General features: G+C 48.4%; 2 protein-coding genes across 5 annotated transcripts; both read left to right on the top strand.

Moving 5' to 3' along the window:
• Positions 1-2891: 2891 nt before the first annotated feature.
• On the top strand, positions 2892-10555 carry CTSH (cathepsin H). 2 transcript variants are annotated; one of them, XM_089539390.1, is made up of 12 exons: positions 2892-3004; positions 3099-3130; positions 3690-3798; positions 3951-4021; positions 4370-4474; positions 4696-4782; positions 5626-5681; positions 5927-6008; positions 6103-6171; positions 6998-7104; positions 8923-9051; positions 9839-10555. In XM_089539390.1, exons 1-12 carry the CDS (start codon positions 2911-2913, stop codon positions 9912-9914), a joined length of 1017 nt encoding a protein of 338 aa, XP_089395516.1. In that variant the 5' UTR covers positions 2892-2910; the 3' UTR covers positions 9915-10555. The 2 variants fall into 2 exon arrangements, with proteins under 2 accessions (XP_089395516.1, XP_089395515.1); XM_089539389.1 differs by lacking the exons at positions 2892-3004; positions 3099-3130 and having other exon boundaries at positions 3221-3798.
• Positions 10556-11294: 739 nt separating this feature from the next.
• On the top strand, positions 11295-26410 carry LOC149307525 (recQ-like DNA helicase BLM). Of its 3 annotated transcripts, none has more exons than XM_089539386.1 (21): positions 11295-11591; positions 11807-12471; positions 13615-13789; positions 13984-14093; positions 14382-14514; positions 15106-15782; positions 16677-16868; positions 17417-17535; positions 18084-18197; positions 18539-18637; positions 18756-18904; positions 19113-19219; positions 19809-19969; positions 20416-20611; positions 21112-21302; positions 21633-21774; positions 22496-22695; positions 22964-23156; positions 23736-23858; positions 24413-24611; positions 25375-26410. In XM_089539386.1, the coding sequence occupies exons 1-21, from the start codon at positions 11491-11493 to the stop codon at positions 25529-25531; spliced, it is 4203 nt and encodes a 1400-aa protein (XP_089395512.1). In that variant the 5' UTR covers positions 11295-11490; the 3' UTR covers positions 25532-26410. The 3 variants fall into 3 exon arrangements, with proteins under 3 accessions (XP_089395512.1, XP_089395513.1, XP_089395514.1); XM_089539387.1 differs by lacking the exon at positions 25375-26410 and adding an exon at positions 24730-25365; XM_089539388.1 differs by lacking the exon at positions 25375-26410 and having other exon boundaries at positions 23736-23802; positions 24413-24549.
• Positions 26411-26501: the final 91 nt, after the last annotated feature.

Below are 26501 nucleotides of genomic sequence, written 5' to 3'. Positions count from 1 at the left end.
GGGGAGGGAGGGAGGGAGGGAGGGAGGGGGTTAATGGAGCAGGTGGCAAATGTGGGGGAGGCCACTGGCCCACGGGGGACCCCTTTCTCAGCGCTCCTCTTTCTCTCGCCCAGTAAAGAGCAGCCGTTTCTCCAGGGCTTGGCAATGTGCGCACGGGGTTCCCTTCGGCCATCAGAAACTGAGTGTGCCATCTCCATGCGCTCACATGCGTGTGTGCAAGCAGGCACATACATGCTCCAGGGATCTGTAGGATTTTGCAGCCACGGCGGTTGACAGAATCACAGTGCTATTGCCATGTGTCATGAAATGGCCCCAAATCTAACGCAGGATCTTTTAGAATGGCCACTGCTCCCTTGTAACCACCGCTGGTCAGTTTTTGCTGAAGGCAGTGGATGGTCGGGGTCCTTTCACTTCACACCGTTATAGTGCTGTGATTATGCTCCCAGGACCACATGGCTTTATCCCATGGAATCCTGGGATTTGTAGTTTACGGAGGGCTGTTCAGAATTCTCTGCCAGAGAGCTCAAGTGCCTCAATAAGCTACAAACCCCACAGGATTTGTAGGATTTTGTGGCCATGGTGGTTGACATGAAATCACAGTGCTATCGCCATGTGTCATGAAAGGGCCTTTAATCTGTTAGAGAAGGATGCCAAAATGCCTGCTGTTATTTCATTGAGCTAAGCTGCCCCCAGCTCAGGTGGTCTTCAGCCCAGGAAGGGCATGAGGGATCCCATCCCATTTCAGGGTATCCATCTCCATTCCCCCAGTAGCCCAGAATCCATGGGAAAACAGGGGAGACATTGGCCTGAATCCTGTGGGTGCCTTGTCCATGCATAACATGGGCATTGGGACATTTTGTGTCAATGCGCACGCTGTGTCTGAGGTTGCAGAAATCAAGTTGTTACTGGGTGCAAGTGGTGCATTTGGCTGCATACAGTGGGCCCTTGGTATCCTTGGCTGGGGTCTGGTTCCAGGACCCCCTCCCCTCCCGCCATAGATATCAAAGTCCATGGATGCTCAAATCCCATTCAATACAGTGGCTTAGCAAAACGGCATCCCTTATATAAAATGGCAAAACCAAGGCTTGTGTACTGAAATTTCAAAATATCTCCAAGCTGTGGATGGATGGTGGGTAAAGAATCAGCAGATATGGAGGGCCGACTGTATTTGGCACCTTGGTTCAGTTGGGCGACGTTGCCGTCCGGCACGAGGGTTGTGTAGCACCATGAACACACTGTAGGATTTGGGCTCTTGTGGGGGGCGGTCAGTGGTGGGTGGGCAGGGGGCATTTGGGGACTGATTCGGAGAGGCCTGGGCAGCCATGGCCTTGCAAAGGGGGCAGGAGGAGGAGGGCTGGTGCCTCTCTAGCAGCCCCTTGGATGGTCTTCCCTGGGGGTCCTATGAAGGAGGAACGAAGGGGAAGGGGTCCCGTTTGGAGGCAGAGAGAGCTCTTTGGCTCTGGAAGAGGGTCGGGGAGGGGAGGGGCCAGGAGAAACCCCCCTCTTTTGCCTATTTCTGCTGCATCACTTTGTTGGGGGGCTTTTGTCAGTCATATGCTCTTCTTGTCCGTAGACCCGCTAGTGAGACTTCTTAGTGACCTACCATAGACTTAGGAAGGGGGCAGGGGTGGGGCGGGGGAGAGGATGGATGACGATGATGGGGATGACGATGACGATGATGGGGATGACGATGACGATGATGAGGACAACCGCGCCCCGTGTCTTTTTATGACATATCCTGTCATCCCGGCGAACCCCTTTGCTAGCAGGGATAGAGTAAGGTAGTGCTTATTCTGTGAATATTAGAACCATGTCTTTTTTAAAGCACTGTACAGTAACATAAACCCCGCTGAGTTTCTCCTGAGGGGCAGCCATGCTCCACGGAAAGCAGAAGGAAAAGCCCCTTTTGGCTGTCAGCAATAGCATCCGAGGGCCTTGTTTTGGGGAAAGGGGAAGGAAGGACAGCAAACTCATCCAGAAACAAAGGGGGGGGGAGGGGGGGAGGGAGGGGTTTCCGTCTTTTGTACAAATCTATGTTTCCTGATTACCTCTTGCTAATAAATCTATTCTATCTCAGGGTAACAAGGACTCTGCAGCTCTTTGCGGAAAGGGGGGCTGGGCTGGGCTGGCATCTTTGGGGGGTTCATGGTGGGAAAAGGGGGCCAAGGAGGAGGATATATATATATATATATATATATATGGAGTGGGAATGCTCCCTTGGCTTTGCAGATACTGTAGATGCTCATGTATACCTCTAGAAAGTTTGGTCAAAAACTGACCCCCAAAATGTGGGTGGAGAGATCCATGCGTCAATGTAAGGCCTGCATTTGTCTGAGAGGCAAAAGGCAAGGGCTTTGTCCGTCCTAAAAGAAGCCCTAAAGCCCTCCCCTGCCGCCTCCTGCCTCCAGATTTCAGGCTGAGCAGAGCTGCGGCTGCCAGAAGCCTTTGGCCCCCTTTTCCTTTGCTTCATCTTGGCCTCCTTTCTTCCATGGGCCTAAGCTTTACTCATCTCAAAATCCCCTGGACTTCCCTCCATGAGGTGGACTGACAGTTGAGTCTAGTCCTTTGGAAAGGGCTGGCAAGCCTTTTGGGGAATGAGAGAGACTCTTGCTGTGGGTCAGGCCGACCTGCTGGAAAGCTGTCTCTGGGGCGAGGCTTCTCCATTGCCAGCAGCCCCTTTCCCCAGAGGCCTTGGGAGCCGGGACTAGGAATCCCATGCTGCAGCAGAGCCAAGGGGGCCCTGCTTGGGCCCTGCCTCCCGGAGAGGATCCGGGCCTGGAGGGGGGATGATGAAGGGAGGGCCTGGGCCCGGGGGGAGGGTCCGGGGCGGGGCTGCTGAGCATGGGCAGAGGGCCCTCCCAGGCAGCCCCAGTCCTTTCTCGGTCGGGCTGGCCTTGCGAGCAGGCGAGGATGGGGCTCCGTCCGGGGCTGCTCTTGGCCGCCTGCCGCTGGCCCTTCTGGCTCTTGGGCTGCTGCTGCTGCGCAGCCGGACCCTCCTCCTCCGGTAGGTCCCCCCTCTCCCCTTCCCTCCCCCCGGGCAGCCAGCCGGCAAGAGCCAGCCCCAGACCCCAAGAGACCCCTTCTCTCTCTCTCCGCAGAAGAGCTGCTCTTCAAGTCCTGGGCGGCGCAGGTAGGGAGCAGGCCCCCGGGGCTCCGGCGGGGGATCCGCTCCAGGGGGCTTCCCAGCGCAGCCCCCTCCCTGCCCCGGGAGCCTCCTTGGCTGCCCGCCCTGATCCCTTCTTTGGAGGGGCGAAGGAGGGCCGAGGGGCCTGGGCCTGCCTTGCCTGGCCTCGGTCTCCGGAGCCCAGGGGCGGGAGAGAGGGCTGCAGCCAAGGGGCCTCTTGGGGGAGGTTTCCTTGGGAGAGGCCCAAAGCTCCAGGGCTTCTTTTCCATCCAGACGGGAGCAACGATCCCCTTTCGACACCCCTCGAACTGCCATGGCTCAGTGCTATGGCATTCTGGGAGCTGGAGAGGGCGTTGCTGGCCCTCCTGGCAAGGCCCCCAACCTTCCAAGGGCTGCCTTTGGCCTTCTTCAAGGCTCCCTCCTCCCAGGGGCCCTGCCTTCCCCGAAACCAGCCGCGCAGCTGGAACTGAAGCTGGGGCTGGGGCCTGAAGGGGCTTTCCCTGCTCTCCTTCCTCCGCTTTCGCTTCTGCCTCCTTTCCCTTCCTCTCTTGGCTCTCCTTCGCAGAACAGCAAAGAGTACGGCTGCTCGGAGGAGTACCAGCAGCGCCTCCGGATCTTCCTCAGCCACAAGCGCAGGATCGAGCAACACAACGCGGGCAACCACACTTTCCAGAGTAAGAGGGCCACCAGGGCCCTTCCAGGGAGACAGAGACCGAGGGGCACAACACTTCCTCCGGCTCCCAGCCCCTCTTTGCCCTTTGGGTTAAGAAAAGAAAGGCCCTTCCCCTGCCAGCCTCCTGCCCACTCCTTCCGCTTTGCTTTCCAGTGGCCCTGAACCAGTTTTCGGACCTGACATTTGCTGAGTTCAGGAAAAGGTTCCTCTGGCAAGAGCCCCAGGTAAGGCCTCAAACAGAAGGAAGGATCCAGGAGCGGACCTTTCTTCCTCATTCATCCAGGCCTTTACTAAAAGCGTTGTCATCCCACTCTTTCATCATGAGATCTCAGGGCGGCAAACGCAAGGCAGGCCATAGCTTTGGGTTGGGCTTTTCGGGCTCAATGTGGCCATGTCCTAGAAGGGTTCATTCCTGATGTTGCGCCAGCAGCATCTCTGGCTTCGGCATCTTCAGGGAACGATGCTACGCTTTGAAAGGCTTCCAAATGCAGACCCTGTTTGGAACAAGATCAGCAGGGGCTCAGGGGGGCTGCGTGTCTCTTGGGTGAGAGCTTCTCTCTGGCCCTTTGCAGAATTGTTCGGCCACAAGGGGAAACTTTGTCCGCCGCACCGGACCCTATCCAAGTGCCATTGACTGGAGGAAGAAAGGCAACTACGTGACACCGGTCAAAAACCAGGTAGAGTGTGATGGACCCTTGGACGCCGGGAGCCCTTCTGGTCCAGAGAGGTCCAGAGGCCTGGCTTTGCTAAAAGAGTCCCAGTTCTTTGCTTTCTTGGGGGCTCTTGCAAAGGGCCCCTGGTGCTTCCCTGCCTCTTTTTCACCCGCTGCCCTTCCTTCCTTCCTTCCTTCCTTTCTTTCTTTCTTTCTTTCTCCCTCCTTCCTTCCTGTCCATTGAAGGGTCCTTGTGGAAGCTGCTGGACGTTCTCCACCACCGGCTGCTTGGAGTCAGCTGTTGCCATTGCCACTGGGAAGCTCTTGGAGCTGGTAAGGGTCTCCTCCTTGAACCCGGGACTTTCTTCTTCCTTTTAGCTTATCTTTCTACTTTCTGTGGGGATGCCTAGGTCATTCTGGGCAAAGAAATAAGTCCTCCTGGGATAAGAAATATCCATTCTGAAGTTCTCCTTCAGAGGAAAGAAAGAGGACTACCCCAGAAGCACAGAGTTGCAAGGACCCCCAACCTATCACTAAACCTCTCCTGCAAAGTGGTCCATTCAACACTTGTTTAAAAGCCTCCAAGAACGGGGAGTCTATTGCCTTCCAAGAGAGTCTGCTTCCCTCTCAAGGCAGGTCTTACCCTCAGGAAATTCTCCCTCGCAAAGAATCTGCTTTCTTCTACTGCAATTTTAAATCCATTGCTTCAGGTCCTTCAGTCTGGAAGAGGAGAAAAAAGCTAGTCCAGACTTGTAGCATAAGGGGGAAAATAAGAGATTGTGGAGGTAGAAGGAATGAAGCACTGTAGTACCTTTGAGACCAAACAGTGGTTTGTTTCAGCCTGAGCTTTTGTGGACTTTGCTTCTTTGGAGGCCTTAATGGAGAGCCATATTCAAAGCCAGGGGTACTGAAGCACAGTCGCATGGCTTTAGGAGTGGGATTGGGGTCTGATGGGAGTAGCAACAAATATGAAGCCTGACATTGGCCTTGCAAATGGGATTTCTCAGACGCAATGGACGAGTTGGAGGCAGAGGGCTGGGGCAGACCCCCAAGAAGGAGGCTCAGGCAGATGTGAGCTTGTTTGGGGGAGAGGAGGCTGTGTTGGGGGTGGGAAGAAGGGGTGACCTTCTTGGGGACCCCTGGACCCCAGTCCTCTCCATTTCTCCCTTCGCACAGTCCGAGCAACAGCTGGTCGACTGTGCTCAAGCCTTCAACAACCATGGATGCAGCGGGTAAGAAAGCTGGGGCCCTCTTCCGTCGTGGGGGGGAGGGTCTCCCTTGTGGGTCTCCCAAGGCTTCTCCTCCCATCCAAAGCCTTCCTGACCCCCGCCATCTCCACTCCATGGAGCATAAAAATGTTTTAAGACTTGCCCTTAGATGGGGGGTTTGTACATACAGGGCAAGCCAGCTAAGAGGAGCATTTTGCTGCATTGTTGTTGTTGTTGTTGCTGATGTGCTTTTTGCCTTCCCTCCCCAGGGGCCTCCCCAGCCAGGCCTTTGAATATATTCTGTATAACGGAGGGCTGATGGAGGAGGATGCCTACCCTTACCGTGGGATGGTACGTTGCTGGCCACATTTTGGGGCTCAGGGTGGTCAGATGGCATGTTCTCCCTTTCAATGGTTCTAATGGGACTCCCTGGTATTATGCGCAGAATGGCACCTGCAAATTCCAGCCCGGGAAGGCCGTCGCATTCGTCAAAGATGTTGTCAACATCACCCTGGTGAGATGCTCCTCCTGATCCAGTGACTGCTGCTCCCTGGGCAGGGTCCCTGTTCCTGGGAAATCAGAGGATCCCTTGCCTGGGGTCCTTCTGTCCCCTTGCACCTTCTGGCCTACTGTCCCCTCCCCATGGCTTCTTGCACCTTCTGGACCCCTAACACTAACCCTTGCACCTTCTGGGCCCCTATTCTCTCCCCTACAGCTTGCTTCTTGCACCTTTCTCTCCCTTGCAACCTGTGGACCCCCATCCTCTCCCCATGGCTTCTGGCTTCTTGCACCTTCTGCCCCCATCCTCTCCCCATGGTCTCTGACTTGCTGCTTCTTAGGAGACCCATCTTGCATGGCTGCCATACAGGCCTGTGGCCGCCAGAGGGTGCTCAAAGCCCAAGACTTAAAGCTCTTCTCCAAAGCAGCTGCACCTGAAGAATCAAACTAAAAAGTCACTGATCTTCCCATCCGAAGATTAAACAGCGAAGCCCCGTCTTCTTAGGAAAGAAAGGCTGGGAAGTGGCATTTACAAAAATTAAAAGTCTGCAGGCCTTGTCCTATCCAGAGCTTGGAAGAATGTCCCTTTTGGACACATCTTCTTTCTGGTGGCCCAGGAGATGCTGGAACCATAGTCCCAAAGAACGAACCTTTCCATGCTCCTTTCGGACTTGCAGGGACAAATCACAAGCTGCCGGGTTTTGCACACACACTTTTCTCTGGACATTAATAATGGGGTTTCCAGACCTCGCCGCTCCCTTCTCTCTGCCTTGTGCATGCACACTTGTTGCTGAGGCCAAGCCATGCCCTGCACACTAACCTTTCCCATTGCCTCCTCCCAGTACGATGAGCAGAGCATGGTGGAAGCTGTGGGAAAGCACAACCCGGTGAGCTTTGCCTTCCAGGTGACAGAGGACTTCATGCACTACAAAGAAGGGGTTTACTCCAAGTGAGTATGGTAAAATATATGTGTGCGTGTTGTGTGCCTTGCAAGTCCATTCTGACTTATGGGGACCCTAAGGCGACCCTTTCATGGGGTTTTCTTGATAAGATTTGTTCAGAGGCTTGCTATTGCCTTCCCCTGAGGCTGAGAGAGTGTGACTTATTGCCCAGTATAGCAGGTGCTATAAACAGACAGGAACAATGTGCGGATGCATTGAGTGTGCTAGCAAACAAGCACACAATGGGACTTCTGGCACTTTTCAGATCATAGAATCGTAGAGCGAAGAGACCACAAGGGCCATCCGGTCCAACCCCATTCCGCCATGCAGGAACTCTTTGTATCACTGGGGAATGCTATTTCAGGAGCAAAGAACGCAGAAAAATGGCAGAAAAATGAAATGCACAGATATAGGATGGGAGACACATTGCTGAATGAAAGTACATGTGAAAGAGATCTAGGAGTCCAAGTAGACCATAAGTTGAACATGAGTCAACAGTGTGATGCGGCAGCTAAAAAGGCCAATGCAATTCTAGGCTGCATCAATAGAAGTATAGTGTCTAGATCAAGAGAAGTCATAGTGCCACTGTATTCTGCTTTGGTCAGGCCCCACCTGGAATATTGTGTCCAGTTCTGGGCGCCACAATTCAGAAAGGACATTGAGAAACTGGAGCCATGTGTCCAAAGGAGGGCGACAAAAATGGTGAAGGGTCTGGAAACCATGCCCTATGAGGAACGACTTAGGGAGCTGGGGATGTTTAGCCTGGAGAAGAGAAGGTTAAGAGGTGATATGATATGATAGCCCTATTTAAATACTTGAAGGGATGTCATATTGAGGAGGGAGCAAGCTTGTTTTCTGCTGCTCCAGAGAACAGGACCTGGAACAATGGATGTAAGCTCCAGGAAAAGAGATTCCACCTCAACATTAGGAAGAACTTCCTGACAGTAAGGGCTGTTCGACAGTGGAACACACTCCTTCCTTGGAGTGTAGTGGAGTCTCCTTCCTTGGAGGTCTTTAAGCAGAGGCTAGATGGCCATCTGTTGGGGATGCTTTGATTGGGATTTCCTGCATGGCAGAATGGGGTTGGACTGGATGGCCCTTGTGGTCTCTTCCAACTCTATGATTCTAAGTGGGGGATACTTAGGAAATTCAGCCGGTTTGGTTATCAGTTTGCATGATAACAGCCTTAAAATCAAAGGTAGTGCACCGGTTGCAGGAGAACAGGATCAGGCACAGGCCTCTCCAAGCTGAAGAAACCCTCTTATGCCAGCAGATCCGTCGGGGCTGGGTTTGATGGAGAGTTCCTGCATGGCAGAATGGGGTTGGACTGGATCAGGGCCCCTTTGGGGTCTCTTCCAACTCTTCTATGATTCTATCCCAGAGATCAACCTGCTGGAAAGAACTACTCTTCTGGCTAAGAACTGCTGGCATAAGAACCAAAAACAAAGATAGAGGAAGGCTGGAGCGAGAGAGGAACCAACTTATACCAGACCCAAAGCTCCTCTGACCCAGAGCAAAGGGAGCCCTGAGAGATTTGCAATACTCCTAGGCTGGGAGGGCATCTTAGGGTCATAGACGTGACCCCAATTGCCATCCAGACCAAACTCTTTCTGTGCTGGAGTCATTACTGGAACTGCACTAAGAGGGAAGGAGCATTTGAAGTCGGTGCAGTTTCTGCCAGCCTGGCACCTGCGCAGCTGGCCCTCCTTGCCCATCTTGGCCAGTTAGGGTTGCGTTGCCTATCTATGGGGAGTCTGTGACCAGGAGGCCATGATCCCAGGTATCCTTTACCTGTTCCACTGCTGTTTGTCGTTTTCTTTCTGCAGCAGCCGATGCGACAAAACGCCGGACAAAGTGAACCACGCTGTGCTGGCGGTGGGCTACGGAGAAGAGGAGAAGGGCCTTCCTTACTGGATAGTCAAAAACTCCTGGGGGGCCTTCTGGGGGATGAATGGGTAAGGAGACCCCCTTCTTTGGAAGCTTAGGCTGCGTTGAGTCAGTGTGTCTTAGTTAGGGTCCTTTATCTGTGCAACAGATCCTTGCATTTGGGACTCATCATTCTGGGACTGCACCACACTGATTTGGCTCTGCTTTACCTGCCCTGGCTCAAGGCTATGGAATTCTGGGAGTTGGAGTAGGCGGCCTAGAGGCAAAGCATGCCTATCAGTCCCAATATTAGGGGGGGAAATGGCTTTACCTTCGTTGGAGGCAGATGGCTCAGATCATGGCAAGGTCCCAGTCCACTGGCTATTTCCATAGGATTCGTAGGCCCTATAAATAGCCATAAATACCCTATAAATAAATTCCTATAAATGCTATAAATAAAATATGATATAAAAAAGCATTTCCCCAAATCCTGGGACTTTGTCTCTGCATCGCCTGAAGTTTTCCTGATGCAAAACATAAAGACTTCTTGGGAAATTAAGTGTCTCACAAAGGAAGGAGGCATCTTCCCTGAATTGCAAATGGACATTAAATCTCCTTGGATTTGAAAATCTCCCATTGACCGCTTGCAGATAGCCCTCTCTGAACATCTGAACTGAGACCAGAAACAGCAAAATCCAGGCCTAGGACTGACAGCTTCCATTTCTTTCTCCTGTTTGCCTGATGAAGAAGAAGAAGCAGCCAGTGCATTTTGCATATGATCGTGCATTTTGCTTGGCCCCATAAAGGTATCCTTATTTGGATGCTATTGGATTTGCCATAGGGCCAACCCTGGATGTTTTTTGCCTTCCCTTCCAGGTATTTCCTCATCGAACGCGGGAAGAACACCTGCGGCTTGGCTGACTGCGCCTCTTTCCCGGTCCCTCGCGTCTGAACCGGCGCGGTTGGACTTTGGAAGGCCAGGGGATGGCGGTGGGAGGCTAAAGCGGGCCAGAAACCAACGCTTGACCACAGCCAACTAACCATGTTTCCCAGGATCCCATGGCTTTGAGCAATGGCGGTTGAAGTGGAGCATTTCTGCAGTGTGGATGGCGCCTAGGAAGTGCGCAAGGAGTGATTTTCAGCATGGGCTTTGCGCAATAGCCCTTGCTTCCAACCCCACTTTGGCGGTTGGACTACATAATAATAATAGTAATAATAATAATAATAATAATAATAGCAAAGACAATTGGCTCCAATCGAAAGAGGAAGGCATAGCGCCAATAGTGTCGGCTTAACGAAATCATCGCTTGATTGCGTTTGCGTCTTCTGCGCCTCAATCTTCTTTTAAGATGATCCTAGTAAAAGCTAAACCTTATTTTGGGGGATTCTGGGAGTCGGAGTCCTCCGCCTTCGTGGCTCCTCCGCAGGGGACCCTCCGGCTCCATCCAGAGTCAGGGCCAAAGCTTTTTATCGGGGGCAAGAAATCAATCAACCAATACCAATTTTTATTTTCTGATCAAGAGAGAGAGAAATACATCTTTTTTTAAAGAAATGGTTTTTGTAATGAAATAATGATTAAAGATTAAAACAGTTTTATGTCTCCAATATTCTTCTGCTGAAGTTTCCCTTTTTAATCCTTTGGAGGAAAAAGGAGAAAGAAAATTAGGTTTGTAAAGAAATCCTTCATTTCCTATTTATCTATTGATTTATTGATCTACTATTTTATTTTTTATGAACCCGAAATCAAAAAAGAAGGGCTTTGGGTTCATCGTTTTATACATATATAACAATCAACGCTTATAGAAAACATATCTATCTATCTATCTATAGACATACATAAAATATATTCATATATATATATATATATATATATAGACATACATAAAGATGTACTGATATATAAAAACACTATATGTGTGTGTGTGTGTGTATATATATATATATATATATATAATTTATTCTTATGTAATTTAGATGTATATAAATTTATAGATGTATATAAAGTGTATTCATATATCATTTATATTTATAAAGATGTATTCATATATATATATATATATATATATAGTATAAATATTTATATATGTATGAAATATGCATTTAAAAAAGGGGCTCCACCCCTTTGTAGCCCCGCCTCCTAATCTGCATAAAACCAGCATAATAGGCCAATGGCCCTTTCCTCAGAATGGACTCGTCCTGCTGTCGCTCCCCCGGGAAAAAGAATGGTACAGCCCCGCCCTCCTTGGCCCCGCCCCTTCTCCCCACTCATTGCCCCGCCTTCTTAGGGCGCCGGAAGTGCTCCTTAGACGTCACTTCCTCCGCGCCCGGCAGCCAATAAGGAGCTCGGGCGCCTGCGAAGGCGCTGAATGCGAAAGCGGAGGCTGGTTGGGGCCCAGCGGCGGTAGAAGGCCGGGCGCGACCGGGGAGTCGAGTGAGCCTCTTCCCCGGGAAGGGAAGGAAGGAAGGAAGGGGCGCCTGAGTGCTCGAGCTTCCCTTGCCTCCTTGCCCGGCTCTCCCTCGGAAACAGAATGGCGGCGCTTCCCAAGAACAACCTCCAGGAGCGGATGGAACTCTTCTACTCCGGAGGGAACCTCAACAGACTGGCGCCCAAACCCAGGCCCAAGGCTCCGTAAGTCAGGGCGGCCCTTCGGAGGATGGCAGGCCTTTTCTCCTTGTGCTCCGCTGGGACTGGGCTCCAGGGTCCCCCGCCGTCGGAGGCCAAAGCCCAGGAGGCCAAGTGAAGCAACGGGGTCCCCGGGGAATCCCTGGGCGGAGGGGCTGGATCGAGGGCCCCTCGAAGGGCTTGGTCCATGTCTGTCTGTCTGTCTCTCTGCTCATCCACAGGGGCTTCACCTTCCGGAAGATCACCGCTGTCCCGAACTACGCAGCCCCAGAAGGCCTGGACCTGAAGGAGAAGGAGGCCGGTGCCTGCCTGGGGAAAGCAAGCAGCCTCCCTGGCCCTGGAAGCAAACAGGCCAAGATCAGGGACCTCTTTGGGGCCGCCCTGAAAGGAGGAGGGAGGGCCAGCCGCCGGCAGGAGCCCTGGCCGCCTCTTCTGGGCTGCTCCGCTTCTCCTGCCGAAGACACAGACGCAGGCGGCAGGCCGCAGGGTCCAGAAAGAGGCCCTGGCTCTTCCTGCCGCCCGGTCATTAACGCCCAGGACGCCTGGGATGACATGGAGGACTTTGAGACCGCCGGGCAGCCAAGGAAGCGCCCAAAGCTGCCTCCTTCGGCTTCGGACGCTCTGCTTGCGAAAGCTGCCAAGGCTGGAAAGAGCCCGGCCCCCTTCCCCAGCCAGCCCTCCTCCGCCTCTTCGGCCGCAGGAAGAGGCAAGGGCTGGGCTGACAGCCAGAGCGGCGTCATCCAGATTCCCGATGATGAAGAGGATGCTCCAGGGAGCCAGTCGGTCATTTGCCTGGACCCAATGCCCAGCCGCTCCAAAGGCCCTCCAGACGGAGGTCTTCCAGTGGAGAGCCCCTTGGCTGACAAGAATCAGCAGCCTTTGGAGGGTGAGGGCATTCTTTCTGCCCAAGTCCATCAACACACAGGTCTATGCCAAGGAGCAGAAACATTGCGTTTGCTATAAGGAAGCATCTAGTTCTTCTTAAGGACTAATATGCTTTTGTGGCGTAGACCTTATTTTATCAGACGCATAGAAGTGAATCATAACAGAACGGCCATGGGAAGCCATAGAGCCTGGCACTCTCGCCTGGACACTGATTGGTTCGTTTCTTGGGCCTCATCCTTCCTCTGAGGAAGCTTAGGCTGGGAGAGGGAAGTCCCTCAGGTCACTCTGTGAACTCTGTGGCTGAATGAAGGTTTGAACCTGGCTCCCGGCAGCCCAGCACTCTGCCATAATATGGGTTCTTAGTCCCAACTCCCTTTGGGGGCCCTCTAGTCTGCCATGGGTCCCAAAGCTCTCAGGCCAACATTTTTCAACCCTCTTAGGTAAAAGGTCACCCATGGAAATGACTGCACCCCTGTTTGTTCTACAGCTTTGGAAGCATTATTGTACTCCATTTTGCCTCAGATCAGCGGTCCCCACATTGTGCCCTTTAAGAGATTTTGGACTTCAGCTCCCAGAAGCCTCAGCCATGCTGGCCAATAATCTGGGAATCTGGGGTCTGAAGTCCAAAATCCTTTAAAGGACACAGTTTGGGGACCACTGCCTTAGATGGTCTATTTCAATCTATATTGTAAGCTGCTTTTGAGTTCCATTTGAGAGAAACCAGTATACAAATCGAATCAATAAATCATAAAGGGGGGGGTGTCGTTTCCAGTGTAGTTAACCAATAAATCACTACCCTGAAGCCAAAGCTATCACAAAATGCAAAAATGGCCCCCAAATATCCTGATGCGAGTTCTGGTCACTTCGGAATAGGGTTTTTTTCCAGCTGGAAAATGCCATCTTGTACCTGTTTTGGGGTTGAAATACGTCTGGCCCTACTTAAGGTAGCCTCCAAGATCATTGGGGTGTTTAGGCCACAGGCAAATTCTCTCCAGTTTTACTTATTTTGAGCAATAAGAAAGTAAATTGTGAGAAAAGCAGAAGATCCATCTTTTTCCCATTGAAAGTTGCTTGATTGAATTAAACAGAATTAGTATCATTGTTTTAGTTAGCAAAACACTTTGTTCTTTGCTTCTTATTAAAGCACAGGAAGATATAGACTTCATGCTAAATGGAACGGAGAAGTCAGCGGATGGTGACTGGAACGACCCAGTGGTCTGCAGTGAGTCTGAGACGGAAGAGTATGTCGACTTCGTACCTCCTTCTCCCGGGGAGGAGATCTCCTCTTCCGCGTCTGCGCCTTCTCTTAAAAACCTGAGGTACGGTGGAGGCGGCCACCCTGTCTCTCAGGAGTCCATGCCAAGTGTTGAGCAAGATGTTTCCCCAAGGCCACCCTTTTTAGAAGGCAGCAGGGGCTACATAAGCTAAATCAGAAATATGCATTTGGAGGATACACAGAATTGTACGGTGTTTATGTAGAGTTCTTAATGACGCTTCTTTTTTTAAATGTCAGTCACATTTTTAAAGACCCTGACGTTGAGAAAACACAGGCTCCTGAAGTGTTGAAAAAGAGCTTTCCTGACTGCAGAGGAACCAGCGGTGGAAGCGTCAAGGCACAGGAAGGTAAACTAACTCAGCTGTTTTCTTTTGGTGAATGTGGGACCTCTTGGTCTTTCTCAGATACAGACTTACTCACATTTGCAGTTGGTTGAATTACCGCACTAAGTAGCAAATACTTTCTTGCTAGGTGACTGTTCATGTCGCTTGGTGTACAAATATATATTTAAATCTCAATGGAGTCAGTATTTGGAACTGGTAGATGTTTGCTGCGCTGTTGAGGAAGCATCCTACTTAAGTTCCTAGCAGATTCTGATGAAAGGAGTTACATTACAGTATGATGCTACCTTTCAGGCAAGCTCTTTCCATTGGGACAGTCCCTCTGCAGCGTGAATGAAAACATCTGCAAGCTGGTGGATTCAATCCCGGAAAGGGAGCTGAGGTTTTTATCATGTGCGAATAACCTCATTCCGCTCAGAGATTACAGGTCTGTGGCAAAGATTTCACTAATTTGGAGTTAGTTTGTGTGCTTTGTTTCTATGAGGTGAACATGGCAGGGTTGTTCTTAGATTTCCCAAATTGCAAGCCTATCTTAGTGTTATGTCTTGTTCTGGATCTGGGTGTAGTTCCACACTTCTCCATGGATTGTTCCAATGCCAAAATGATGCAGCAGGCAATACACAGCAGAGAAGCATCCCAGCCCTTTGCTGCCACTGGACAGTTGTTAATGTTTGACCACAATGCTGACAAAATCACCACAGCAGTCTGTAGCGCATAGCAAAGTTATACAGAATACAAGATAAATACAGCATAGCATATAGAATATAAAAAACATTACTCCAGGTCGTAACAAAATACAGGCGCAATGGAACAGACATAACAGTATATTCAAACAGAACAGGAAAATAGCACAGATTGGCCATTTGTAGTTAGAGGTGCGTCTGCATGCAAGGCAATGAACTGGAGACTGAAGGGAGTGAGTCTGGAACAGTAATGCAAAAGCTTGTATATGCTCAATGGAGAAAGAGGCAAGGATATCCATGGTATTCTAACAACTCATGTTCTTCTTTAATTCCAGAAGAAAACTCTTAAATAATCCCATTAGTGGAAGTGAAAAGAACACAGGGACATCTCTGGATGTAAACAAGCCTTATTCTAGGGATGATAGATCCCTGGATAGTGGGGTCTCCTTTCAGATGGAAGAAGGAAGTCCCATTAGTCCCCCAGAGGGTACTTCTAGACAGCCTTCTCTGCAACAGTTTGATCTTGCTGAATACCAGTGCAACTTCCATTCTACTCCCTCCATGGCACCTTCCAATCGAGACTCCAGTAATGCCGGCCCATCTAGCTTTTTGGGGAGTTCTGTTCTGGACATCGCTCTCTCTCCCTTGGAAAACACATCATCATCATCTTTTCCCAAAAGAGGCTCCAGTGAAAGAGTGGGGTCTGAATCAAGACAGAAAAATTGTCTGGATTCAGAGACGAATTTAACAGTTATAAGTGGTCAGCGTGTTGGTGAGAATTCCTTGGCAAACGAAGCCGTGAGCTTTGATCATGATAACTTTGACATTGATGACTTTGACGAATTGGATGACCTGGTACATACTTCAGACCCGGAACAACCTCCTAGAGCTCACCACCAGCCTGCCATCTCATTTCTGGGAAACAGCTTCCTCACAGCCAAGGGAAGTGGTCATCTTTCAAATGCGGTTCTTCCCAAAGCGAACCAGGCTGTGTCCGCCAAGACTACTTTGGGTAAATTATGCTAATTCTCTCTCCTCTGCCCCCAATTTAGCACTGGAAGTCTCATGCCAAGAAGCTGTTGTGGAGCATGTCATTACCTAATTCGACGTCTGGCTGAGTGCCTGTGATGGCTATGGATGTTTTTCTTGCCATGCAGTTAATTCATTGCCATAACACAGTCGCTGACACTGAGGTGCTTATAGTATGATTTCCCAGGAACTAAGATTTGAGTTCTTGGCCTGGTGTAAAGGGGACTTCCTCAACCTAGTGATCCCTCTGGATGTGTGGGGATTGCAAGTTCCACCATTCCCATCCAGCATGGTAATGGGTTGCATTCCCATCCAGAAGGGTTGCTGCGTTTTTTTTTTGGGGGGGTGCATTAAAAAAAAGCAGATAAATTGAAGATATAATTACAGAGATCAAATTGACTTAGGTTAAACCATAGTACTATTAAAGAATACCAATATTTTATATCAGCACATTGCAAACTTGAACCATTTTGTACTTCCAATAGTATCTCATTAGGAAGGGGGTGATAAAAGTTTCAACCATTGAACCTTGGTAAATTGTTTCCAAGTACCCTAAGTATTCATCTTTAGGGACATATCAAATGTTTAAACTCAAAGCTGAAACTAATAACATTCCAAAGAAAAAGATCAGTACAGTTTCCATTGCAAGATGTGCATGTGTTCTCTTGTATAACTTCATTCTAATGTATGTTTTTTGTCTATACATTCTTGATTAAGTCATTTATACCAGTTCATTAGGTCAACTGAGAACAGTCCAAAACTATAACATTAATAAGTTAGGGTTGCTGGTGTTTTGGAGAGGGCTGGCAATTAATTGTGGGCTGGAGGGAATACTCTTTTCTGTACGGCCTCATCATATGATCCGCTTTTCTCCTAGTCCCACTGGTTGAAAATCCCTCTGCCAGAAACCCGTCCCTGGAACTCTTCAGGGGCCTGTCCTTTCCCCATTCCAACGAAATGATCAACGTTTTCCACAAAAAATTTGGTCTGCATCACTTCCGAACCAACCAGCTTGAGGCCATCAATGCTGCTCTCCTGGGCAAAGACTGTTTCATCTTGATGCCCACAGGTGAGTGACCATGAAGGCGCCTGGCCCCACAGTCGGGGATGGTAGTGTGGGAGGGCTCCTGTAGCGCCAGGTGGGGTTTTCAAAGGCTTGGAGTGAACCAAAGCAGCAAAATTCTCTTTTATGACATGGTCACTATATAATAACTATGAGGTAGTAGTAGAGAGGCAGCATGGTGCTAGACTAGGATTCTGAGAGACCAAGGTTTGAATCCATGCTTGGCCATGGAAACCCACCTTGGGCAGGTCTCACTCTCTCAGCCTCAGGGGAGGGCCATAGTGGCAAACCCCCCTTAGAACAAACCGTGCCAAGAAAGCCCTAGGAGAGGGAAGCCATAAGTTGGAGTTGGCTTGAAGGCACACAATGAAAACAACAGTAACAAGAAGTAGAGAGATAAAGAAAATTATGTCAAATCAGTAATTGATTTTAAACTGGGCTACAGAAGCATTTTAGCTTTTGGACGCCTTCCGTTTGCTTTGTGTCCACGTTTCAGGTAAACATTCCAGCTATTCTTTATTTCTAAAAACCTTTTTTGCTTGATGCTTTATTAGGAGGTGGCAAGAGCTTATGCTACCAGTTGCCAGCCTGTATTTCTGTGGGAGTCACCATCGTAATTTCCCCCTTGAGGTCACTGATAGTGGATCAAGTTCAGAAGCTGACTTCGATGGATGTGAGTTCAAGTCCATGGCTTCCTGCTTTATCTTTGCCTAATGCGCATAAGAACAAGGTTGTGTCAGGGTGGCGTCTGTATCCACAGCTAGCCTGACTAGTGCTGCTCTCTGTCTAGAGATGCGATGTCCTGCAGATGGAAACTTATACTCCCTGCAGAAATATTTGTGTACTTCAGTGCTGCTTCATTGCCGCCCAGTTCAGTTGGAATTAAGTAACTTTGATCCCATTTGGAACGTAGGGAGAAAATCTGGAGCATAACATGCTCCTGTTCAGAGTGCGGTGCGCTTTTAACTGCTTGGAAGTTATGGGCTCAACTGGGACCAAGGATCACGTCTTCCTTCACAGGCAGATTTGTGTATTCCACACAAAGAGCAGGAAAGGTGTACAGCTAAATAAGAGTGTGACCACTGGCACCAAATTCTGTACATATTCTGTGTGTATGGCGGGGTGGGTGTTACTCCTTTTTAATTTCAAGATCTATTAGAAATGACTTGGAATTTAAGACTCCAGCTGCTGTGAAATGTAAAGACTTCTGTTCTGTCATAGATTCCCGCTACATACCTGACGGGTGACAAGACTGACTCAGAAGCATCCAGAATCTACATGCAACTGGCAAAGAAGGATCCCATCATCAAGCTCCTGTACGTTACTCCGGAGAAGGTTAGTATCGGGGTGCAAATACTACTTGCAATGGGACACGAATATACATATCAGGCTTCTAACATTTCAGCTAATGCAGGAGAGCCAGGCTTCCATCCTTCCTGAGCCTTGAGGTTCCCTAGGTGGACTGAATTGGCCGTTGTGTCTACTTTCTCTTGTGGAAGTGGGTGAATGAAACAAGAACAATAAGAATTCTGCATACTGAATGCTAGATGAACAATCAACAATGTGTTTGCTCTGCGCAATGGTCTCTGCTGGTGATGATGGTCCTCTAAAACAGGGGCAGGGGAAGTGGGCAACCAGAGCAGCCCCCCGAAATCCTCTGCATCCATCTTCTGCAGGTCTGTTTAAGTGGCCGGCTGATGTCAACTCTGGGGAATCTGTACCAGCAGCAGCTGTTGGCCCGCTTTGTGATTGACGAAGCACACTGTGTCAGCCAGGTGAGCCTTTCTGGACTGGGGTGGGTTTTGAGGAGGGGGGAATTGCCTTGCCAGTGGGACCCTCATATTTAACTATAAGCACATGACCTTTCCTTTTTTGTTTGTTTAACCTGACCAGTGGGGTCATGACTTTCGCCCAGACTACAAGCGGCTGAGCATGCTTCGGAAGAAATTTGGCTCTGTCCCGATGATGGCTCTCACTGCCACAGCAAACCCCAGAGTGCAAAAGGATATCCTCAATCAGCTGGAAATGCTTAAGCCACAGGTGTAAGTTTGCTCTAGGCTGAACAGAGCTTCGATGAAAATAAATCCCTTTTCCTAGGGAATGTAGAGGGAAGGGAGGGAGTTAATTTGAGTTGCCCCGTTGTGAGTCTTTTGTTTCCCTTTAAATTAGGTAAGACTGGTTATATAAGTATCCTTTGGACATTTACTGCATGTTTCAACTTTCTCCCTCCCCCCCCCCCCCTTTTGATAGGTTTACTATGAGCTTTAACAGACGCAATTTGAAATATGATGTTTTGCCCAAGAGGCCAAAAAGCGTTGCTTTGGACTGCTTGCAATGGATCCAAAAGTACCACCCCTGTGAGTTAATTCCCTTTCTTCTTTTGTCAGTGTTGTTCTTGTGAACTCAAGTTTGTATGTGCATTTTCCATGAAACACTGATGTGAGTTCAGAGGGTAAGACGGTTCATAACCTTTTGATATTACTTGATACAGAAGTGAAAAGGGATGCTTTGATTGCATGGCAGAATGGGGTTGGACTGGGTGGCCCTTGCGCTCTCTTCCAACTCTGTGAGTCTATGATGGGCCTCAAGAGTGTATTCTGTTAAGCTGTACCAAAATTGTCACTCGTCACTGGAGAGCGATGAAGCCGTGGCTCCTAAAACTGTTGCATCACATACTGTTTTAGTTATTTTTGATTAACTTAAATACTGTAAGTCTCATCGAGTCCCATTTTGGAAGAAAGGTGGTCTGTAAATCAAACAGAACATTGCCTACTCTGAGGGTTAACTTTGTTTCTATTGAAATGTTAAATGTCGTAAGCTGTGCTTGAAGGTCTGCTCTCTGTCCTGAAGCTGAATTAAAAATCAAGCTAGAAGATGGGGCACAAAGACCTTTAGAAGTGCCCTTGGTGTTACTTCTGAGAGGATTTACTCAGTGAATTCTTGCAGATGACTCTGGCATAATCTATTGCCTCTCGCGCTACGAGTGCGACTCAGTTGCCAACAGTTTGAGGAGCGCTGGTCTGTCCGCACTTGCGTATCATGCCGGTCTCCCTGATGAAACGCGAGACGTTGTGCAGCAGAAGTGGATTAATCAGGACGGATGCCAGGTAAAACGGGTCAGACTTTTCAAGGGCTGAAAACAGAGCAAATGTGAACCAGTAGAGAATTAAAAGAAAGAGGCCACGGCATGGATATATGTGTTGAGGACTAGATAAGTGAATACAAGGAGAAATGCAAAACTCTTTGTGTGCCTTCAAGTTGCCAGTCATCTTACGGCGGCCCCATGGATTTAATGGGCTTTTCTTTGGCAAGGAATACTCAGAAGTGATTTTGCCAGCTCCTCGGAAATAAAGCCGACAGCAAGACCTTTAAAGTGCAAAGGGTTCATTCTAGTTCAGAATTGTTTGAACTTGTAACCAAGTAGCTTTTAATGTTAAAAGTATAATGAAATGTCCCAACAAGGTGAGGAGCCAGAACATAGTGGTGCAGAACCATTTTGCCCAAAGAGAGGTTCCAGTCATCTTAGGGACAAAAATTGTTTGTTTTGTTCCAGATCATATGTGCCACAATTGCTTTTGGGATGGGAATTGATAAGCCTGACGTGCGCTTCGTGATCCACGCCTCTCTCCCTAAATCTATTGAAGGTTACTACCAGGAGTCCGGGAGAGCTGGACGTGACGGAGAGATGTCTCATTGCTTGCTTTTCTACAGCTATAGCGACGTCACCAGATTGAGGCGGCTCATTATGAGTAAGGATTGTTCTTTGTGGTCTTGGATCTTAGGACCAGGGTCCAAAAATCATAAGTGTCACATTTAAAGACATTTAAAGTGAGAAAAATACTTGTGCCATGGTAGTTTTATAGACCATTTTCATTGTATAATGTTGTGATCGTGCTGCTTCTTTGCGGCTGCTGTGTGTCACACAAATGGCTCTTGTGCCTGTGCTGATCCAGAGCTTTTTGGTGGTAACTCCGCTGCTTTGAGTGCCAACATAAACAGCGCCAAAGTTACTCCCCTCACTTCCTTCTCTGCCATTCTGCAATTCGCTTTGGGATCTTTGCTTCTGGTTTGTCTTTCTCCTTACCTTTTTTCCGATGACTGATAATAATTGTCATAATAAAAGGGTAGACATCTAAACCATAGACTTCCCGTGAACCTTTGGTGTCCGTCTCCTTCACACATAGATAAGGTGGAAGCATCCCTTGTATGTATCAGGAATTTTTAAAAGGCTTACCTCTTTCGCTTTCAGTGGAAAAGGATGGTAACAGCCACACGCGGCAGACTCATTTCAACAACCTCTACAGCATGGTCCATTACTGTGAGAATGTCGTAGACTGCCGGAGAATACAACTGCTAGCCTACTTTGGGGAAACTGGCTTCAACTCTAAATTTTGTAAGGAATATCCCGATGTAAGTTGTGACAACTGCTGCAAACTACAGGTAAATACATTCTGCTCAGTTGTATTCTCAGTTGTTGTCCTTGACTTTAGGAGTGCTAGTTAGTGTATTTCCAAACAGTGGCTGGGCAGGGGCCTTGAAGGGACTTAAGACAATTTGCAGGTGATGACTTCCAAGATCTTCCCTGCTATCCCTAATGTGGAATCATTCCTCAGTAATGCCTTTAGATTACATAAGATGTCACTGTAAGGTTGCTAATATTAAATTAAAGAATTAAGCTGTCCTGTGTATCTTGAGTTTGAAAACAGTATCCGGAAAGGAATTGTTACACTGCAAATTGCCATTTTTCCACATGAAAATTGTTTTTGTTAGGATTATAAACTGAAGAATGTGACCGAAGGAGTGAAATGCATCATTAGGTTTGTCCAGGAGCATTGTGGTGAAAGGGGAGCGAGAAACGCAAAAGGAACCACAGGGCGCTACACGCTCAATATGATGATTGACATTTTCTTGGGTAAGTGCCGGCTCAAGTGCCAAGGTAAAGTAGGGCTGAGGAGCCTCCCTTGCTTCCTGGAACATCTTCCCATATTAAAGGGAATTGTTTTGGGGGGGGGGGTGTGTGTGTGAGTGACTACAGCCAAATGATGGGCGGATACACACACAACACACTCACTTGTGACCAAACCTGCACAGAATCAACTCGTTTTATCAGTTGCAGTTCAAATAGATGCCTTGACTGCTGGTTGAATTTACCATGTTTCCACTTTCTCTTAGTCTATAAAAATGAAAAACAAGCATACAGTGAATAATAGGGATATAAGCAAGAGAAAAACAATGTGCAAAAGTTGCAGTATCTTTAATTCCAGCGCTGTTTGAGGGAGAGAAAAGGAAACCACACTTTTCTCTCTGCTTGGTTCGTTAACTTTTACAAAGCATCACAAATCCACAATATCATTATGTATGTATGTATGTATGTTCTGGGTAATTTATGTTCCAAGTATTACTTCTGTAGATATTTCTTTGCCAGTAAAACCATATATCTAGCATCTCCTCTCCTCCTTAGGCCTCTACTGCTGTGGCTATTGAGGTGCTTTGGGGCATTCTGAATGTAGCCTCTCAAAGTCTGCCAGGGGAAGTCTTGCTATGGAGGGAGCAGTCATTGTGCATTTGTTCATTTTGGAACCTGTAAAGACAGGGCTGGCTCTCAAAGACCCCTTGTATATGTTTTGGGACAGGTACAAAAAGTGCCAAGATTCAATCCGGTATATTTGCCAAGGGAGCAGCCTACTCACGCCACAATGCAGAGCGACTCTTCAGAAAGCTGGTCTTGGATAAGATTCTGGATGAAGAGCTATATATTACAGCGAATGACCAAGCCGTAGCGTATGTCCAGGTTGGAGAAAGAGCTCATGCGGTGCTGAATGGCTCCCTGCAGGTAAGGAGCAGCTACATTTGTCTATTTTCAGTCTTGCTTGCTTTCCTTCTCCTCTTGCTCCAGGATGAAGGATGAGTGCAGAGCACAGTGGAGTACATTTTTTAAAGTCTGCATGTCATCTAGAAGGAAATGGCCGAGAGGAGCAGATCCCCATTTCCCTCAAATGGCAGCCTTTATGTCCTACCACGGTGTCATGTACTGGAGGAAGCAGCGGCCTTTCAAGTGGCTTGTGGCTGTGCTTAGGTGCAATGTCCTTTCTCCTCTTCAGGTGGAGTTCTGTGAGACAGAAAGCGCCACCAGCATCCGCAAGCAGAGGGCTTCCGTGGGCAGGATATCTCAGCGGGAAGAGATGGTTCAAGAGTGCCTTTCGGAGCTCACAGAGGTCTGCAAAAACCTGGGGAAAGTGTTTGGCGTCCATTACTTCAACATTTTTAACACTGCCACGCTGAAGAAAATAGCAGGTAAGGTTGAGCCTTGTGAAATAATTACGCTGTGGGATAAGGCAAACAGATCATTGCCATAGATAAAGTTCTGTAAACAGCAGGGCAACAGATCACAAAGGCGCGTTACAGACCGCCCCTTTGGGGCGGCCTGTAGGCGCACCTTTCCCTGCCGGATCGGGGCCTCAGCGGCCAGAGCGGCAGCCGCTGAAGCCCCGATCCGCCGCTTTCCGGGCTGTTTTTGTTGCTGTTTTATTATGTTTTTATCGATATATGAATAATAACACATACCCAAACCAGGATGCACATAAACAGATAACCATAGATACTACATTCCCCCCAGGTTTAGTTATAGTTTAACATTTGTATAATGTGTGTGTATTCAGCTGCATCTCAAGTTTTGAACAATATGTACATTCAGCTCTATTAATGTTTTAAGCTGCCTTGAATCTCTGATTGGGGAAATAAATGACGATGATGTATTTTCAAACAAAAGAAGAAACAGCCTTACGAGTTCTTCATGTTTTCAGCAACAAAAAATGTTCTGCTTTTATCATACAAACATGGACCCATTTTAAACACCACTTCTTTCGTCTTCAGATAAACTGTCGTCGGACCCAGAGGCCTTACTACAGATTGATGGTGTAACAGAAGACAAGCTAGAAAAGTATGGAGCAGAAATAATTGAAGTCATGCAGAAGTATTCTGAAAGGATATTGCCAGGTGTTCTGTGACTTCAGTTTCATTATCAGATGCAGACGTGTATTTAAAATGTACAGTCAAACTACTTGCGATGTTAAGCTTACCTGCGTGGCCATAAATCTGCAGAACCCATGTGGGAAACCGCTAGCGCAGAATGATTATTTACATGGTTTGCATCACTTCAGCTCTGGCAATGTTACTCCATGCATCCACTGACATGATGCAAGCCACTCATACTCAGGACACGTTATTTGGACTACAGTTCCCAGAATCCCCCAGTGACCATAACCCTTGGTCATGGTGGTTGGTGAGCATTCTGGGAATTGTAGCCCAAATTAATGCTTCCAGGGTCTGCTCAAATCCCACAATGACGTTTTATGCAAACCAGCCAGAGTGTTTTATTTTGGTGACAGCCATACAGATAATGTCACAGTTCAGAAGTGGTCCTGGTGACTGTTTCCTCTCACACAGAAGTTGTGTTCTCTATACGAAGAGGAAACAGCTACTAGGATTCTGATCTCTGTGCGCACCTTCCAGGAATCCAGGACTAAAGAAATTGTGGTCTGTCTCCACAGAGGAACACCAGCCTTTTCCAGCCGTAAACACTGCTACAAAAAACTACAGTAATGTCGAGGGAGAAGAGGAGATGTGCACAACCTCTAGTTACTTCCAAAACGGAACCAACCGGGGAAGGAAGAGGAAGAAGTCACAATACTTCAGAGAGTCGAAAAAGAAAAAACCTGGGTCTGGAGGGCAACAGGCTCATGTGAAGAGGTGCGTTGTTTTCTATTCATAACCCACACAACACTGCTTTGCTATCTACTAATACACACACACACACACACACACAACTGTAGTGGTCATTTATCTTTCTTTATCCCATTATGAATAGGTTCTGGTTTGGCTGGGGAAGGCACTAGCATGAGAGTGCCAGAGAGCAGGCTTACTTTTAACTGGAATAATGCTGTGTCCATTTCTGGGCAAAACAATTCAAGAAGGACATTGAGAAACTGGAGCCATGTGTCCAAAGGAGGGAGATTAAAATGGTGAAGGGTCTGGAAACCATGAAGCCCTCCCTATGAGGAAGGACTTAGGAAGCTGGGGATGTTCAGCCTGGAGAAGAGAAGGCTAAGAGGTGATATGAGAGCCCTGTTTCAATACTTGAAGGGAGGCCATATTCAGGAGGGAGCAAGCTTGTTTTCTGCTGCTCCAGGGACTAGGACCCAATGGAGCAATGGATGCAAGCTCCAGGAAAAGAGGTTCCAGCTCAACATTAGGAAGGACTTCCTGACAGAAAGGGCTGTTCGACAGAGGAACACTCTCCTTCCTCAAAGGAGATTTTGGTGGAGTCTCCTTCTTTAGAGGTCTTTAAGCAGAGGCTGGATGGCCATCTCTCAATGGGGCGGCTTTGATGGAGAGTTCCTGCATGGCAGAAGGAGGGGGTTGGACTGGAGGGCCCTTGCGATCTCTTCCAGCTCTACGAGTCTATGATTCTGTGAACCGGTGATGATAGACTTTCCCTTCTTTAATTTTCTAGGGGTTCTAAAGGCTGCAAAAAGACATCATCCAACTCTGCAGGTCCTTCACAATTTGTTCCTCCAGTCAAACTCGGAATTGGAAGAAAGCTAGGCATTATGGCACCACCGAAGCCCCAAAGCAGACAATACCTTAAGCCTTCTTACTCGCTTTTGTAATGCCCTTACTGCCCTTTCCATTCCCATGCACATGCGACTCAATAGTTTCTGTATCATAATGTATATATGTTTTGACTTGTAGCTAAATGTTTTATAAACACATTTTGGAGTTTACTGTGAGAAATGTCAAATACGATTCATTGCTTAAGCTGCCCTGGGAACGGAGTTTGAAGGGTGCCACGTAAGTTCCTTATGTAGGGAAGGTGGGAGAGAAAAGCTGGCAGCGAGTGGTGGGCACCAAAAGGCTCAGGCAGGGCATGGTTTGAAGTAGGCAGAAGGCAAGCAAAGCAAGCTGGACCCCAAGAACAGCCCAGTGCTTCACCTGCCAGCAGTTCCCATCTGCAAGGAGGGTCCCCCAGGTGCCAAATAGTCCCTGGGGAGCAAAATGCCTCCCACGTCTGCCTTAAACCACCAGACTAGGAACAGGTGGCATCTGACCTGGTCAGACACTCTTGAGATGGTGCTCATGTGCCGGCGGAGAGGGCAGGTGCCTGTGAGCCATGTTCCTCCCCTGCCCTGCCAATCCTTGCAGAGCAAATGTGGATGAATGCAAGCGCGGCTGCTGCCTTTGTGTAAGTAATGAGAACATGAGTCCTGTCGCGGCGCGTTAAGATACACATGTTACCTGAAGTGCCAAGCAAACAGAATTCATTTAAACATTCATCTGCAGAAATTTCAAAGCAGGCCGGTGACAGGCTGGGAGGCTTCCTTTGGAAGAGACAGGCGGGGCTGCCATTGCAGGCAGAGGGAGCTCTAAGCCAGAGATATAGATATAGATGGTCTGAAGCACTGTGAGCCATCCGTTTTAAGCGTCATAAAAACCATGCTCCGCTTTTTAAAAGTAGCACATGATTTTATAATGGTCTTAAGAAACCCCAGAGAGTGAAACCTGAAATACAAAACTTTATTAAAATGACATTATTGTTCAAAAAGGCTCGCACTGATGTCTATTGTTACCATGCCTGTCTAG

Source organism: Sceloporus occidentalis, unplaced genomic scaffold (assembly GCF_023333645.1).
Source record: "Sceloporus occidentalis isolate IW3139 unplaced genomic scaffold, rSceOcc1.0.p SCAF_9, whole genome shotgun sequence".
Lineage (NCBI taxonomy): Eukaryota > Metazoa > Chordata > Lepidosauria > Squamata > Phrynosomatidae > Sceloporus > Sceloporus occidentalis.
The sequence above is the reverse complement of the archived record's forward strand: the minus strand, read 5'-3'. Positions and strand labels throughout refer to the sequence as shown.

Coding starts and splice junctions, on each gene's coding strand:
- CTSH (XM_089539389.1), top strand. CDS start 3,438: ATGGCTCAGTGCTATGGCATTCTGGGAGCTGGAGAGGGCGTTGCTGGC. Junction 4,783..5,625: donor CTGGGAAGCTCTTGGAGCTG/GTAAGGGTCTCC, acceptor CCCTTCGCACAG/TCCGAGCAACAGCTGGTCGA. Junction 9,052..9,838: donor GCCTTCTGGGGGATGAATGG/GTAAGGAGACCC, acceptor CTTCCCTTCCAG/GTATTTCCTCATCGAACGCG.
- LOC149307525 (XM_089539386.1), top strand. CDS start 11,491: ATGGCGGCGCTTCCCAAGAACAACCTCCAGGAGCGGATGGAACTCTTC. Junction 18,905..19,112: donor GAAATGCTTAAGCCACAGGT/GTAAGTTTGCTC, acceptor CCCTTTTGATAG/GTTTACTATGAGCTTTAACA. Junction 24,612..25,374: donor CAACAGGCTCATGTGAAGAG/GTGCGTTGTTTT, acceptor TTAATTTTCTAG/GGGTTCTAAAGGCTGCAAAA.